Raw genomic sequence first — 18,499 nt, 5'->3', positions numbered from 1 at the left:
TAATGTGCACATAGGAAGTCAAACCTAAATGGTGGGCAGTCCAAATTCCAATCTTCCTATTACTTCAAAGACACCCGCCCCTGGCACTACACACATATTACGTGAATCTTATTCATGAGAGCAGTATAGGCAGCACCTTTGAGCTGATGACAACATTGAGAGTTTTCCCATGACTCAGTGACACCCGAGCATGCCAAAAAAGAACAGCCTATCTGCCATCTTAGACCCTTGAATCACCCCCCCTCCCCCCGCTCAGAGAAGTGGGTGGGATCATTCATATCACACCCCACACGAGAGAAGGTTGGCAGGGATAAATGCTCTCCATGTAACCCCCTGCTTCCCACATCTTTGGCCTTAATTTATCTAGGCAATCCTGAGCAGTCCAATAGTTATGTTGAGTGAAGATTTGAGCTGGTAGCAGCTATGCATTCACCTGCGTAGGACTGGTACAGGTGCAGGGGTTCTTGTAGAAGCATGTTGTTATATGTAGGGGACAGTCAGCATGGATGCATCCTTACACTGACATGCAGGAATATGCTTGGCACAGCCAGCACAAACTTGTGTTCATATAGTGGCCATACTGTAATACTTTGTTGAGCGCTTGAATGAAAATGTGTTTTACAGGGCAATGCTGGCATATTTTGTTGAAGCGAAGTGTTCGGCTTTTCTGTGGACGAAGCATGCATAAAATGTGCTCCAAATTTCTCCTGTGTACTGTTTCTGTGGTAACCTGGCATATATTACAGTGTTGTACATGTTCACGTTTACACCTGATTGTGAATTGCATGTTTTGTTACCAACAGTTTGGAAATTTGTGATGTAAAATGCACGGTTTCAGGGAATTACTTAAAGGTTTTTCTCTGGAGAGAGCACACCACAATCCAATAAATGTTTCAGTCACACTCATTGGGCTTGTTCAGCCAAGCCTAGAAAAATATTGACGCCCCTCTAAGTAAAACTCACTAGCCGCCACTCTGTGTCCCCCCCATGCATTTTAGTGTCCTCTACTGCCTGCTCGTGTTTGAGTTACTAAGCAGCTATCTGCACAAATGGGGATGCATGAGGCAAACATTGTTCAAACCTTAGCAAACTGCACTATCATTGTTACCTTATATAGGGTTAAGAAGAAAATGGTTGAGACCACATTAAAAAAAAACAATATTAGAAGTTGTAAGGAGGCAGTTTGTTTAATGATTCATTCAACAGATGAGGATGCTATGTTTGATATCCATCGGTTTGTAAAGATTGTAACTGTTAGATGTATTTAAATGTATTTAGGAGGTATTTAATGGTGTTAACGGAATAAACTATGATTGACTGACTTACCTTTCACTGTTGTGTACACAAATAAGACTGACTGAACTTGCAACACATTAGCCTCATTCAGAACTGACAAAAAAAAAAAAAGAGAAGAGACGTGTCGTTGTATGAACGAGGCATTGATATATTGCCCTTTACTTTATTTCTTCATTAACAGGGGGGTCCTGCAGTTATTGCCCCCAAAACTGGATGTATCATTCTGGACACTGTTATTACTTTTCAACGGACCTGATGAACTGGACGCAAAGCAAAGCTGACTGTGCGGTAAAGGAGTCCAAGCTCGCGATAATTAAAAGCCAAGAAGAAGAGGTAAAGACCACCTTGTTTTCTTTTGCACTGAAATCTCGTCACAGCTGTTTCCCTTTTTTGTAATTAAACAAACTTCATTCCGTCTGATTGGTAATTCTTACGCACCTGAAAGAAAACCGAGCCTAGGAGGGGTTCTTTTTCTCCCCTGCTCCAATTATCCTGACAGTATTCAGTGTCTCCAAGATCATTGAGGGATACCATGGTGTAGTATTGAGTCCTACCCTCAGGATAAACCAGCCCCACCACCACCCTCAGACTACTGACCTCATTGCTCTGAGGAGTCTCAATCCTCAGGGACCCACAAATAATTACTATAACCCTGAGAGATTTGCTGCCTTGGAATGTTATGCTGTGGTTTCATAGCCTATACGTTTATAGCACCGTGCAACATATTTGACATTTCTTCTACATACTTTCTAAAAGTGCACACATGCATCGACTTGCTTTCTGATTATGATATCACATTGTAACAGCGACAGTGGTCATGTCATATGCTGCTGATGGCTGGGATTTTGCTTCAGGTGGAATGCTTTACCGTGCAGAGACGGGCCTGCGGTGCCCATTATAGATCATGTGACCAGCCTTTACTAGAAATAATGGCCAGTAAAGGCCAGAACTTTCATTTGACTCTGAATTCGGTTTGTCAAACAACCATATGAAGATCCGTCCAGCAGGGCACCCATGCCCCGCACTGAGGCACACGATTAGCCATTCTCTCTCTCTACAAATTTGAGCTGTTTATCAGGATGCAACTGGACCCAAATTTCGGGGTGCTAAACTGTCATATGGCAGGTAGGGGAGATACTGCATTCAGAGACTTTGGGCCTCGTTACAAGCATCGTGGTCCGGGAACTACGGTACCGGTAAGCATGCCGGTACCATAGTTCCTGGACCGCCATACCTTGTGCCCTGCTCACGAGTGCCATTTCACCTGCCATGTGTTTCCTGGCATGAGCAACGGCACCCGCAAGCAGAGCACGTCGGATGCACCGGCACAACTCTGTATGTGCCGGTGTATCCGACCTCCCCATCCCCATTAAGCCCTATGGGGCAGAATGGGGATCGGGAGGCCCTTGATTCCGGCACCCGCAAATGGGCAATTACCCGGTCCGCCAAGCTCAGAATGACCCGGTTCTTGCCCATTCGCGGGTGCTGGAAAAAATGCCGCCAGAGTTGTAAAGAGGCCCTTTGTGTGGCCGGGGGGAATCTACTTGTATGGCGACCAATTTCCATTGCTCCATAGGTATGTTTTAGGGAAATAGTGTACAAATTGGCAACCAATGGTGTGATTAAATGCTGAATGGACCAATAACATTTCCCAGAAACATGATAGGTCTCAAATACAAAATGCACATTTTATGGGTAGCTGCTAGCATGGTGTTGCTGTAGTTGTGTTGTGGTGCATCGTGGGATTTGTCAGTTGGTAGTTGTAATGCAGATCCAGCTGAACTCTACCATAATCTAATGTAAAACTGAGTGGTGCTGCAGTTGCAGTGTCTTTGAGCTGTCGGTCGGCAGTGCGGTGGGAGGTCCCAGGAAACTGACTAGATACTGTGGACCCTGAAAATGTGTCATGATATGATGGTTTATTTATAATGAGCTTAATACCCAGAGGTTTCTAAGCGCAGACCCGGAGATCAAACCTGTGTTGCTCTGTGTCATCTTGCTTCCAAGGTGAGCACGTTGCCGCTGAGCTGTCCTCATGGCATAGTGTCACCTGACATAAAATTCTCCAGCATACCAACACATCTTGAAACACAATTGCAGCAGCAAAACAACATAGGTTACTCACACTACACTAACCTACCACAGATTCACCAACACAACTCTCTAAACTCCTTAAACACCACTCTGACAGATGCAAACAACCACACACACAATTTACGTTATCGACCTGGAGTGCCAAATAGCCACTACTCTAGGTAAGTCAGAAAATAGCTAAAACGTGCACTCTACAGACAGGGTCGGACTGGGACAAGAAATAGGCCCGGACACCAAAAAAAAAGTGGCCCACCCCTCGTCTCAAGAAAGTGGCCCACCCCTCGCCTCAGAAAAGTGGCCCACCTCGCACCTCATAAAAGTGGCCCTCAAACCATCATCCATGAATTGTGTCAATTCACAACTTTACAGAAAATGCTACTTATGGAGGGTTCATGTGTCTGTTACATTACAACACAACTCATAAAATAACATAACTTTGCATAGTTCTGTGACGGGGTCCACAGCTACAAGGCGCAGGAGTGACATGAACCTACCACCCCCACTGCGGTTTTGAGACCTGCTGCAAGTCGATGCTTATATAGGGTTCCGAACCCCAGCATGAAAGGAGGGTTAGGGTGATGATGGTTGGATAGGAAGTGGGGGAAGTAGGAAAACCAGAATGAGGTTTAGAGAGATGTTGTATAGCATTGTTCCTAAGTACACTACGAAAAATATGGTTATGATTTCACTAATGTGATATACATTTCATACAAAAATGAACCACCATATGTATCATTAAAATCTCTATTCATATTGTTATTTTAGTCTTACTCACGGTTCCCTCATGGGCTGTGGCCAGGTCAGAAAACGTCCATGGCCGGAGTGCTGATCTTTGAAAGATGCTGTCTGCTCTTAGTCGCTTTGAAGATAGCTGCGGTATTCTCCTTTCTCCCTTTTGTAAGGGTTGGGGCAAATAAGGGGGGCCTCCAGATTTCTGCCACAAAATTTATGCCGTGCCTGGTCCTGCAGCAGGGGAAGAATTCCGCCTGCTTGCCCTTCTGTAGCACCATTGTTTAAATTGGTGTTCATTCGCTGATCCTTGCTATGTTCCGTCATGCTATAGGCTGGTGAGCAGAACACCCCGCTGTCGGAAGGGCTGGGGAAGTGTCGGTGCTCCGGCTGTCTTGATCCTCGTGGATGCTTAACAGAAAAACTGTGGCCTCACCTCTCTCCGTGTGTGAAAGCAGTCCTGTGGTGCCTGCAAAATGCGGCTTTCAGGTGTTGCAGGCCAGCAATTTAAACAATTACTTTTTCCATGTATTGGAGTGTTCGTCGCAGGGGGCCGCGGGAGTCTGCTTACATACATTTTGACAAGTGCTATTTCAAAAGCCGCTTGTCAGTCAGCTAATTTCATTTCTTGTAGCCGCCTGCCTTTGCCTTCCCAAGCACACAGTTGATCCCTTGTCACGCTGACCCAGCTTAATTTGTTCTGGGAAGCTGCGGATGTGCTGGAAGGGCTGGGGCACTGACGGTCGCCCACCCAGTGGCACTCGCTGTGTTTTGTTACACACGGGCACGGACCATTCTTCCGATTCCCCCAGGGCCGCCTTGTGTGAGGCCCTGGCCACTGCTGACACTGCATCATTTCTGCTGTATTGGATGGGCTGGGACAGTGTCAGTCTGCCAATGCCGCTCCTGAAGCTCGGTTCCTCACGAGAGCAGTATGTTCTTAGTTCTTTCTTTTTCTTCCCATGGGCCGCCTGTACCTGAATGAGCTGGAAGGTGAGCGCAGGCTTGCCCACGCTGCTGCCTCCTACAATCACTAGCCGGTACATTGCCTACACTGAGCAGTCATTCCAGCCCGCCATTGGGGTGAGGGGTTGGGGGACCCGAGGCAGGCCTGGTTTTTCCGCAGGGGCAAATGAAGAGGTCCCAGGGCCACGGCAGGCCCGGGGCTGCCTCTGCCTGCTCCTCCTGGTGCTGGCTCTCCGGTTTTTGGCATCCGAGGCTTGGACTGGTCCACTTCCGTGCACCTTCAGTTCTGCTTATAGGCAGCACCGGCTCTTCCTTTCCTTAGCGCATTGTGCTGCCGCCGTCTTTGTCTTTTGCCTGCTGTGCTGATGTCATGCGGGTTGGGACAAAGTCACTGCCTTCCCAGCGCGGCATCCAATGTTTAGCTTCCAGTGGGCCAAGGAACGCGCCTGGCTCTCCATTTCCTTCCTGCAGGGCCGCTTTTAGTTTCCGTATCGGAGGCTGCCGTGCTGAGTCTGAGTCAGGTAAGTATGGAGGTATCACGCCTGCTGCCCCTCTGGGGCTTCGTTGACACCCTCGTGTGCCGGGGGTTAAATGTTTCATTACTGCTGCCGCCTGCAGCCATTGTTTGCTCCCTCTCGTTGTTGGTCCATGTCGTCCTGCTTTTTGCATTCTGCTGAGGTGTCGGAGGGGTTGGACAGAGTCACTCCTCTGCTGCACAGCATCGGTTTGCTATCCTGCTTCCTGCGAGCGGGAACAGCCCTGGATGTTTCCGATTCTTTCCAGCAATACCACTTTTCTAGTAACATAAATCACTGCCTCTCCTGCCGCCTCCCCCATTGCTGTCACTCTCTCTCCATGTCTTCATTGCTCTTTCAACCTCTGCAGCCCCATTTTTATTGGGCCAGCGCTGGCGGTCCCCAGGCACAACAAGTTGCTTTGAACTTTGCAAAGAAGTGCAACAAATTTGCTGCTTCCTGCAAAGTTGAAAGCAACATAATGTGTGCGCTGGCGCCGCCACTGTGCTGTGGTCACAGCCAGGCCCAGCCCAGCCCTGCATGCAGCCTCCTGGCTCCTGCTGCTGTCGTTACTCTGCTGCGGGTGCTTTTTGGCTTCTTTTTTTTTCTTCCTCACACTGGCCCAGCATGGGCAGAAACCGGCCCCCAGGCAGGGACTGACCCATATCGTATCGGCCACGGGCCGATTGGCCGAGGGGCCAATCCACCCCTGTCTACAGATAGCCTTATCTTTTCAGATCTGCACACATCAACATTATAACAAAGCATCATTGCCCTGCCCTTTGTCTGTCCCCTGAATTTCCTAGACACTGTGAAAAAAGGGAGGTGCGCTATGCACGACTCAATAACACAGCGTAACCGGGCATAGCAAAGAGTTTCACTCATTTTCATTTGGGGCAATACTGTGAATGGCCCAGGCAACTCTGGTGATTGGCCGCAACAGGGCTGGAAATTAACGTTAGTCTGCTATGCTATAATCTCTGGTGCAGAAGCTGGCTGGTCAGACTGCGTTCTACCTCTCACATTAAGTGACATGGGAACCAAGGGAGAGACCCTGCAACAATAGCGGAATTCTAGGTGGTGGCTTCGTTCGCCACTAAGGGAGTAGCACAAGAAGACACCCTTTAGTAACTAAAATCATGACATCTGTTTCATTGGAAAGCCGTCTTTTTTGAGAATAGTGTGAATTTAATCATTTCTAAGGACAACACTTTCTGCAGTTAAGGCACATTGAGATTGCACACTTTGTTTTAACTGTGAACATGGGACTTTAACCCTCTTCTGAAAATGAGGTACTTTACCACATACGTCTGCGCTCTACTTGATTGGAATATTTAAAGGTGGCTTTCAATGACTACAATAATACTGTCTTAGAGTGTTTACATGAGTAAACACAAATCCCACACTATTGCAACCTGCCAATATGTAAATACTTATAGAAACATACTAAGCCAAATACAAATCTTTGTGCATTTATGTTGCTCATCCTAAAAGGAAAGCTCCAAGTCCTAATATGTAGAACACTAATAGCCTGAAAAATATCCTTTTGTGCAGCAACGTGTTTCAGCACTTTAAGAAATGCAGGTCTTTTTACTGAAAAATGTAAATTGCATGGAGGGGACCTGGTAAGTTTACCCCTACATGCAACCAGGTTTCCTGCATGCAATTGTAGTCATTTGCCCTATGAAGTGCAAAACAAAGGTTGAAATGCAGGCGGAATTTGCACGTACACCTGCGCTTTTTCACTTTGCAGTGGGCGCTGAGCAAATGGTGCTTGCCATTTGTGCATGGCAGGTGCGGTTTGCAGTGGATTCCTTTCGAATCTGACTGCCTTTAACTGCTGCAAATAGCAGTTGGATTCCATAAGAATCCAAAGTATTTGCGCAGCATGAAAATATCATGCTGGCTAGAAGGCTTGTGCCTTTGCTTGAAGGAGAGGATGGGGGTGGCAGAAAAGGCAATTCTGTTCTATGCTCCCTGTTTGCCATACAAATGAATGAAAATATAGTGCAGCATGAAAAGCATGCTTAAAGCTTTTACATATACAATAGCCGTTCCTGTCGTAACATATGCCGTTTTTGCATATTTAAAGGTCACTATCAGTCGGTAATTCATAGGGTCACTTCTGCCCCCGTTCTTAAATATTGGAATTACCACTGATCGCTTCCAGGAAGGGAGCGTAGGGCCCTGTGACTTATTAATGTTTGTTGAAAGTCTAAAGCTATAGATAACTGTCTTCTTGTGAATTTTAAAGGCATGCTGTATCAGATGGAATGAGAGGTATGCGCAGTATAAGAACAGTATCTAGGTTCAATCCATTCATTACACAGGCCTCTATGATATGTCTTAGTAGACATGCAATTGCCAACCTTGTTCAATGCAAGCTCCCCCTTATGGCATAAGATTGCTTAGTAGCATAATTACATCACCTACTTTCAGTTTTAGCTCGTGAGGAGGCATTCATCCTTAGTGACTGCACAGTTCAGCTGGTAATTAACTGTTCATTGACACTGGAACTGCCATGCCCTGTGTGAAGAGAAGTAGGGGTGGAAAGAAGTAACTTGATTTTATTCCAAATGTTTGTGATAGTGGAAGGTGAAGGTGACTATGTAGAACCGTGCTAATTCTGTTTGTTAGAATGATAGCTGTTGTTGAATTGGAAGGGCATACAGAGGTGCACTTTGCCATTTGGATAGCACAGGGAAACCTAATGCTGATGAATTGCATCAGCTGAGCACTGAAACATACCTAAGGCTTTTATATATATATATATAGATTTTAGACATGCTTTTTATTCTACATCATGATAAATATGATTCCCACGCTAAAAGAAATTGTGTAAAAAGGTTGCCTGGAATAGAGGTTGATAGTCAAAAACATTCAGCGTGCTGTAATGCATGAGGTAAATAACTTTTGTTATCCAATCAAACCCTTTTCTTTACATGTAAATTTAGTGGACATCATAGGTGTAAACTAATCCTTAAAAGGGAGCTATATAGTTTTACAAATAATAAATCACAAGGCCTTAGCAATCCAGCAGAGTAGACTGTGAAGCTCCCCGTAGACAGTGGGAGGATAAAAATAAAATCTGCAGAACGAGGTCTGAAGGGACCCGTGTTACCAACATAACCCCTTCCCACTCTTACGGGCAGCTGAGCATATGAATGGCCGGAGAAGGCTGTGACGAAGGCAGTGATCCTGAGCATCCAGAGAGGAAACATGCGAACGGTGAGTGAAAAAGACTAAATGCTTTGGCAAAAACTGTATACCTTAGAACAAGTAAGGGAAAAGGTAACAGAGGGAGACAGGAAAACAAAATATAGTCAGATGTAGAGTAGGATGTATATATATATATATATATATATATAGGGAAGGAAATAGTGACTCAAAGGGTGACTAAAAGTAGTAAAAGAAGATACCGGGGAGGACAACCGAGAAGAGAGGGAAAACCGGGGGGGGGACCCCCGAGAAGAGAGAGGATTCGCCTTATTCCTATGCTTTAATATAGTGGCTAGAAGAAACGTGTATCCAGAGTCCTGAATGAAGAGGAACAAATAGGTCACCACGGCGGTTAAAGACGCCTGTTAAAGGGATAAGTTTAAACTCCATGTCGGGGTAATATTAGAGGCAGAGGTATATGTGACCAGCTGGAGTTCGTCTATTCTGTTAATGTCTATCTTATGTGTTATTTGTTGTGACGTCGTAGGTCGATATTTTTCCTTCAAGAACTAGCATAAAATGTATGCGATTAAGTAACTGAGATATTGTAGTATACGAATTGATATTTATTGATTAAAAAAGGAGATATAAAATGTTTGTGGAAAAAACAGGATTGGAGCTTGCAACGATTGGTGCTCGCTCATATTGTTGGAATTGGTTAAGTGACGGAAGACATTTACAAGTGTTGTATAAAGTGAAAGTGAACAAAGTTAAATATGGAAGACATGACTCCATTAGTACACCCGTGCAAACAGTTGCCAAAACACGCACCTAAGCTGAAAAAGTACAGTGCAGAATGGGTTAAAGGAACCGCCCACAAAATGTTTATGCCTTGGCCCTAGGGTGGATCCTTATCTAAAACAGTCTTGCAACACATGACGAATTACTTTCACACCACATACACGGGTAAAAAGTTAGACAAATGCTTAGCTAGTCTAGAGTTGTAGAAAATGTACTAATAGGATAAAGAGGAGGAGCCGCCAGTAGATTAGATACTTAATATATGTTCAGAGGGGCGTGTGACGCCCTCAGTGCCACCAGCCCTGTCTGAAATGAAAACTGAAGACAGTAAGGACGAAGGGTTATGAGAACTTAAAGCAGCCACAGGGTATAGCAACCAGGCATACGAGTCACCTACGCAGAGCGGTGATGACAATCTAGACAAAAATAGAGATAGAGATATCATCTCCAAGGAGAGACGCGAGAACGAGAGGAAAGACCAGACACAAGCCAGTACATCTCTCGACACGTAGAGGCAAGGCAAAAGATGGAAAGGGAATGAGGATAGAACTGATGAGATAGCACTCACACAGAACGAATGGATAGGGAGTCAGATTTTATTGAAACTCGATGGTAAAGGCATTGATGACGCGAAACAAAAGGAGAAGCTAGATGATGTACAGAGAAGGGAGAAGGAGAAAGAAAAAGGATTGAGAGACGAAAGAGTAAGGAAGAAAGATAGGCAGGGACGAGAACAGTTATATCATGAAGAGCAAGAAAGGCAACATGATCATAAACAGAGAGTAGCCAATGATCAAGACAGACAGGAGCAGCGAATGATAGAGGAAGAACAGATGATACGAGAGAAGAGAATAAAGAGACGAAGGGATGAGGAAATCCGAAGGGCAAACAAATGTAGAGACGCAAACAAAGAGGAAGAAGATAGGATCAGAGAAGAAGCGAGGAAGCGCAGAGAGTTCGATGGCGATGTAGAATGCAAGCGAAGACAGAGAGCATGTGATCTCGAATATCTAGAAAGAGAGGTTAAAAAACCTGAGCCAGTAGTAAACTGGGAAGATATGGAAGACTTCTTTCCTGAGTACAATTCAGTTCCAGGCACGTCTAGGGCTAATATCGAGGATGACTTCGACACCAGAAGCATCGAAGAGACGATCGATAGAATATATGATGAAATGGGGCTAGAACAAGTACCCCTAGGGGAGGGGGTAGACGAGCGCCTGGAGAGCACTCAGCTTTACGATACTGAGGACATCTCCCGAAGTAGTGGGAATAGAGAACTGTCCCTAGATAGATTGGAAATAAGTAGGAACAAAGAGGACGCAAGAAGTTGCACAAGTTGGGGGCAGACAATGCCTGACACCGAAAGAGAGGAGCATGAGGAAAAGGAGGATGGGAAGAGATGCCAAAAACGATTCTCAAGGGGGAAAGGAATAAGATGGTCAGACACTAGTGAGTCTGCACTGAGGGCATCAGGATCAGCCACGCAGTGAGACCGACACGAAGAAGTATCTCAAGGTCTGAGGGGGGTGTCTCCACCACCTTATGTGAGCCGACTAAGGACATTACCAGGTAGGCGGCGATGCAGGAATATTACTCCTGCAATAGACAGAAGAACAATGAGAGAAGAGGGAGAGGGCTATACGTCCCAATTTCCATTGCTCGAGAAAGGTGGAACAAGACCAGAGTATATTCCATGGCCACACATGGATCGGGAAAACCTGAAAAATAAGCTTCCAATGCTGACATCGGGAGCTGGAAAATGGATACATGAGTTGGAAAAAATGACGGGAGGGAACACGTTAGCTATAGGGGATATCAAAGGTCTCTTAATCACCATACTTGGTGATAAAGCAGACAATGTGTGGACACTGGCAGGTTACCCTGGTGTGACCACAGTTAATACCGCACATGACGGAGCTCCATTTAACAATTGCAGAGCCACGGTGGGGAAAGCATTACGATCGCAATATCCAGATACATCCGATATGGGAGCTATCATGACTCGGAAAATGAAGGCGTCGGAAGACCTGTTGATTTACATACAGAATTTCCAAGACACGTGGGTACTCGAGACTTGGGAATCTGGGGAATACCCATGTTCTACCATATATTATGCCAAGGGGCTGTCAGAGCCGGTACAGAAACAGCTCAAGAAATTGATAGGAATCGAGGCCAAACCGTTGTCGGAAATACAGCTGACCATGGCACACTATTGCAGGCTACTGCAAGAAAAGAACTGCAAAAAGGAAGCTGCTTGGAAAGGTGAACAGGCAAAATGAGTGCAGAAGAAATTGTCAAAATACATCCTTGAAGGGGATGTTTCCAGAATAATCAAGGAGGCTTTCAAAACATATAAAATGGCAATCAAGATATGTCAAATGGGCAAATGATCAGACCACTGCCAGTATGTTGGTTGTGTGGGATGACAGGGCATCTAGCACGCACATGCAGGAGTCAAGGCATGATGCAAAATGGCTAAAGAACAGGAGCAGGTATGGTGAATCCACCTGTGTTTTTACAGCAGGGGGGAAATGGAGTTGCACAGAATCACACGGTGCAATTGTAACTGCCAGGAGCACAGCAAGGCTTGCAACCTCAGAATTCGATGAGCTTTCCACAAGGACAGTCTCAACAGTCACCGATGCAACTGTCACAGACAGTAAGTACAGGACAGGCCATGAACCCTGGAATGAGGAGTAACGCTGGTGATGGGGGAAGTTTATTCGCACAAGGTGGGACAAAATTATATATGGACTAGGACAGCTCACTAGGAACCCTGATGTGTTCTATCCTATAAGTGACACCAGACCCTCACCAGGAACCAAGGGTGGATGTCATTGTAGGGGATAAAGAATATTCCTTCCTAGTTGACACGGGTGCAACACGTTCGTGTATACGTGAAGACAAGTTTTCTTTGTCCAGCGATGCTATAAATACTCAAGAGTTTCACAGGAGCTACAAGTCGTGTTCCTCTTACAAACGCACTTCCAGTCTCTATAGGAAAATGTGATATGAATGTACCTTTGTGATATTTGCGACAAACCCCAGTAAACATCTTGGGTCGCGATCTAATGTCGAAGTTAAACATGACAATCTCGTTCACGGAGGATGGCATAGTATGCTCCACTCCAGGAATGCATCATCTGAAAGTATGCGAAATGATTAGAGCATATGCAGGACACACAGCTCTGAGGCCTGTACCACTAGAGCCAGAAGCATTTGCGTACAGAGTATGTGTGCTAATGGCAGGGCTGCCAGGCCTTGCAGACAAAACCATGAGACCCCAGATGAATTTCTCTTTAGGCCAGGGATACCTATGCATGAGGAAAAGGGACAAGTATTTCCCTTGATACACCCAGCTGCAATAAGAGGGAAAATGGCTTTGATTGATGGTTGTGATGATGAAGGCCAACAATGGTGCACAGTAATCACCATTGAAGAAGGATACAGATTGACTAACATCACTGATGACAATCTGTTTGATGAGCAAGCAGATGAGGGAGAAACAGAAGTTGAGGTGAACCTCACCTTTTTGTTGAGAATGATCAAAGAGAAGTGCCTCAGAGAATGATGTTGGCACAGAACCGTCCTGAATATTTCAAGAAAGACATGGCCCATGTGCCTGTCTCAGTGTGGACCACAGGCCCCTATGACGTAGGCTTACTGAAAGGGGTCAGAGAAGTGAAAATCAAACTGAAGTCAGGAGCAATTTTGCCAAAGGCACAATAATATCCCATGTCCAGGGAGGCAGATGATGGAATTTTTAAGACAATTTCAGCTATGATGGAGCAGGGCATCTTAGTGACGTCAGAGTCGTCATGCAATACTGCAGTTTACCCTGTCAAGAAATCAAAGGGCGGGTCTTGGAGGCTAATTCAAGATCTGAGGCCAATAAATGATTGTTGAAGCCGAGTTCCCTTTAGTCCCGAACCCAGCTACAATCCTATGTAACAAACCTGTTGAGGCAAAATATTTCACGGTGATTGACTTGAAAAATACATTTTTCTCAATCCCATTGCACAAAGACTCACAAGATCTGACATCATTTACGTTCAGACAGATGCGTCTGAAAAGCACAAGGCTACCCCAGGGGTACTGTGAGTCTCCTATTTTGAACAGGGTCCTGCAGATGGCCCTAAGCAATATTGCATTAGAGAGTGGTGTCCTGCAATATGTGGATGACATCTTAATTTGCAGCACGACAGAGGAGCAATGCAGACACGATTCTGTTCAGCTATTGACTATATTGGCTGAGAAAGGATATAAAGTTGACAAAGAGGAGTTACCATACTGTCAACAAGAAGTGCTATACATAGGTCAGCTAATCTCAAATGATGGGAAAAGAGTTACCCCAGAAAGAGCTGAAGCAATACTAAACACAGCCAAGCCGCACACTATAAAACAGATGCAGAGTTTCTTAGGCTTTTGCAATTATGTCAGGACATGGGTCTGCCACTACAGCTCACATACCAAGCTGTTGCTTCAAGCCCTAAAGAAGGCACAAGTGACAAAGGAAAAGATTGTAGGGTCTTAAACCATGGAAGAAGGATTTGCTGAACTCAAAAGAGCCATTTGCACGGCACCAGTTTTAGGGATTCCCAATCATGCAGAGGAATTCTACCCGTTTTCACACACAAATGGCAGCGTTATGACGGCAGTACTCACACAGAGAACCACATTGGGGTACAAGCCCCTGGCATACTATAGTGGAAATTTGGACCCGGCGATGAGGGGCCATTTCCCATGCGAACAAAGTTTAGCTGCCGGAGCGTTCGCCATCGAGAAGGCTACTACCATTGTAATGGGATGCTCAATGATGTTGTACGTTGAGCACTTGCTATTTGCTATTCTAGAGAAACATCTCAGAGAGCTTCTGCTTATGAAGTTCTCATATCAAATCCATCGATTAAAATAGTCTGATGCAAAATAGTGAACCCAGCTATGTTCATAGCCGAGCCAGTCACTGAAGGAGCGCCAATACATGACTGTGCGAATTATGAAGAATTCTATGATAAGATTCCCAGAGTGAAAGAAAATGCATTGGCAGCAGGAGAAATTGTCTTCATTGACGGTTCTTCGAGAATCGATCAAAATGATGGGCAGGCGTCGCTGTGATGAAGCACATAGCAAATGGAGAATTCCGAGTACTTCTTAGTGCACGAACACCATCCCATTATTCAGCGTAATCTACAGAATTATTAGCGTTGATACTCGCGATTGAGAATCACGCTGACCAGGAAGTAACAGTATACAGCGACTTCGCATATGTGACATCAACAATGCACGCAGGCTTAGCGCGCTGGAAAAGGAGGGGCTACCTCCGAGCAGACGGCACGCCAGTGCAGCACACAGCCTTATTGGACAGGTTGATTCAGGCACTACAGCTCCCAGTGAGCATAGCGGTCGTGAAATGCGCCGCCCACACGAAGGGGACAGATTTTTATCTCACGAGGAAATCAAGCAGCAGTCACGGAAGCCAAGCGTATGGCATCCAAGAGCGAGATGATCATGGATGTGGAAGTCACAAATGTACATGAGAAAATGATTGTTGCGCAGAGTGAGCCTGAGAGTTACAATAATGTGGGACAAGCACAGTTAATGGAACTCCAAGGGGAGGCACCACAGGAGGAGAAGATTTTATTGAAATAGCGAGGGTGTTTGCTTGTGGCAACAAGACAGCACTGGTAAACTATTAATGCCTCTAGCCCTGTTAAAAATAGCGCTGGAGCAGCTACACTATCCAGCAAACATGACAAAAGAGAATCTAGCGGCAACGCTTGTGGAAGACTGGTTCATACCAAACTTAATGGAGCATGTTGCATTTTTTATGGTGAACTGTATAATTTGCCAACAGTTCACAGCTGGGCACACACTAAAAGTAATCAGAGGAGTCATCCCAAGGCCCAATGGGCCTTTTCAGTATTTGCATGTCGATTACGTCAATATGATTCAAGTATGTAATGGGTACAGGTATTTCATTGTTGTGGTGTATCCATTCACTAGATGGATAGAAGCAGGTCCATGTACAAACCCAGACTCTACCTGTACGGCCAAATTCCTTGTGAGAGAGGTATTACACAGGTGGGGGGTATGTGAAGTCATGAGATCAGATAACGGGAGTCACTTTGTAAATGATGTTTTTGAGCAGATTAGCTTGTTGCTTGGTATAAAGCACAAGTTCTCATCGGTGTATCATCCGCAAGGTAACGGGATATGTGAGAAGCTCAACAGCTTATTAAAGGAAAGGATAGCCAAGTTGAAGCTTACTCTAAGAAAGGGATGATTGCACTGCCTTCCTTTGGCACTATATGCACTTCAGAATCAACCCGGTTCCGACCATCATCTTATGTAGTATGAAATAGTGACAGGAAGAAGAATGCGCACTCCACTGACACCCTGAGTCAGAGCTAGATGTGATGCCCAGTCAACAGGAGAAATCTTAGGCTCTGAAATGCAAAATTACTTGAATTGCATGACATCTTACCTTGCTGTAATTTCAGGCCAGCTGCAGCGACAACGAAAAGGGTGCAGGGCAGCACAGAACACAGAAGGCAATACTACTGCAGGCAAAGCTCAAGGACTACGTCTTCCATCCATCTTCCCTTGAGACACTCTCCTGGTAAAGAATCATACGAAGAAAAGGTGGGACGAGCCGAGGTTTAACGGTCCCTTTACAGTGGAAGACTGCACTCCCTCTGCAGTAAAGCTACAAGGAAGTAGAGCTTGGATCTTTTTGGGTGACATCAAGCTATACATCAGAGAAGGCCCCCTGCCTGCACCCCAGAGCGAAGAGACTGCAGACGACGGGGAAGAACGAAAGCATGTGCAGACAGGATCCATGACGAGGAAGAAGGACGCATGACCAGCAGTAAAGTAAAGACAAAGAACTTTGTGCAATAGTTGTGGCTTCAGTTTGGACATTCCTCTGAGCAAAAAAGGGGATAAGGACATCAAAAACTGACACTCTGTGCATCCTAGTTGCAGGGTGAAGAAGAAAATTGCATTCATTAAGCCTGAACGTAGTCTGTTGACTTTGAACTTTGGACTGAGGAACAATGAAGCCTTGATTAGAGAAGAATATGCCAAATTTTGATCGAGGACACATAAATTGGAAGAAAATACATTATCCAGATTCCTTCCACACAGAGACCTTGTTCAGAATCACTTATGGTGTCCCACAGTGGTGACTTCACCAAAGATGCACTTTCATATTTCGATCTAGTGCTAAGAACATACCCGTCATTGGTGGGACGGCTCTCCAGTGTCACTGTCTTTCGTCAAGATCCTGAAAATGAAAAAATTATAAGGAGGCTGCTAACTGAAATTGTCGAACTGTTCCTCCTACTTCCAGAATACAGCGAGGTAAAAACAAATGTCCCTAGCAGAAGAAGAAGCGAATACACTCATCAATGTACTATTTTTTTATCTAATCAAAGAGCACCCAACCTTTGTCGGAAGACACACTGATGTATTAACATTTCTTCGTGATCCAGCAAATACAGAATGTCTAAGACTAATCCTAAATGGTATTGTGATCCAAATTGCTCTTCAAACACACCTAAATGGCAGAAACTGTTCATAGTGAACAAGAGCCAATAGTCCCAAACCTCAGCAAGGACAGGACAAATGTCCCTGTCACCAGAAGTTAGCAGATTGCCGAATAATGTCTTCTTTTGCCTAATTGAGGAATTTCCTGAACTTGTGGGGAGATCTGTCAATGTTGATGTCCTCACGTTCATCAGAGACCCAGCAAAATCTCCCCAGCTAAGCATGCTCCTGCATGGTATTGTAGTGCAAATTAAACTCTCCAATCTCCACCAGAGTTTCTGGAGGAGTCCGTGAAGCTTTCCGCCGAGGGACAGATCGAGAGAGCAGTGCCAAAGATTTCATTTCTTATTTTTGTATTGACAAAGGACACAACATGTCTTCGGGAATGAAGCAGATCAGAGGCGTGGACTGGGAGCTAATATATTTTGTACATGCACAGTAAAGAGACTTACTGAATTATTGCTTGATTTTGACACTTCCCATAGCCAGACAAGAGAACTGTGTCCAGAAATACTAGACAATCCAGTGTTCCGACAAAAGGGGCCAATTGTTTAGTACCTGAAGCTCGCAACCAGAACCAACAGAATCCAGACATAATATTGTTTAGAAGGTACATTAAAAGTTAGCATATTTCAACAGATGATCGATATGGGGATTCAGAGCAGCAATCTCGTCCTCCCCCAGGTGGAGAGATGTCCGTCCTTTCCTGGAAGTAAATGTTGCCGATGGACCTACAGGGGAATAATGCATTTATGTATTATATTTATCATTATTTTACTGTCGCTGACGATCAGAACTGCATTTTCTCATGGTGTACAAAGCGTTCCAATCCCAGTACATCCCCCTAATGTTGCATACATGAAACCTATGAAATCACCCAGACCTTACATAGTAATTCCTGTCCCTAGGAAATCTTATGGTGGAATGAGTGAACTTGAGATGGATGTGATTAGCAATGACACACACACTCTTATGGTGGTAAGTAAAGTGAAAAGCCGCAGACAGGGTCGGCAGAGTGTGAATGTAAAAATGTTACTGACAACCACACGCACGCAAACATTGAATGCACACACGCCAGGCCTAGTGTCAATAACTGCAGAGCCACAATCCAAAGCATGGGAGAAGAAGAGACTGCCTACTATGAGAAAGAAGTTCCACCACAAGTGAAGTGAAAAGACAAATGGAAAAAACGTAACTCCTGAAGAGACAAGAGGAGTCGAAGAAAAAACACACAGAGACAACATTAACAAGCACACATGATCCAATGAAGGGGACGAGCACAAGTACTACAATGCAGCCGTATACTGGACCAATGCCAGAGTGGATATGGGTATTTCTAACCAGAAGACAAAAGATACAAGAGGACAAGGAGAGAACTGACAGACTTTTGT

At 45.1% G+C, this 18,499-nt stretch overlaps 1 protein-coding gene across 2 annotated transcripts in view; it reads left to right on the top strand.

Annotated features, from left to right (window-relative positions):
- The window catches only part of LOC138526900 (hepatic lectin-like), a 316,016-nt gene that overhangs the window by 195,964 nt on the left and 101,553 nt on the right, over window positions 1-18,499 (top strand). For both annotated transcript variants that reach the window (XM_069637732.1, XM_069637724.1), the window contains one exon: window positions 1,478-1,629. In XM_069637732.1, the coding sequence (XP_069493833.1) occupies window positions 1,478-1,629 (152 nt within the window). The remainder of the gene's footprint in view (window positions 1-1,477; window positions 1,630-18,499) is intronic.

The sequence above is a fragment of the Ambystoma mexicanum genome, chromosome 1q (assembly GCF_040938575.1).
Source record: "Ambystoma mexicanum isolate Mex_15411 chromosome 1q, UKY_AmexF1_1, whole genome shotgun sequence".
NCBI classification, from domain to species: Eukaryota; Metazoa; Chordata; class Amphibia; order Caudata; family Ambystomatidae; genus Ambystoma; species Ambystoma mexicanum.
This window is presented reverse-complemented; position numbering and strand designations above follow the sequence as displayed.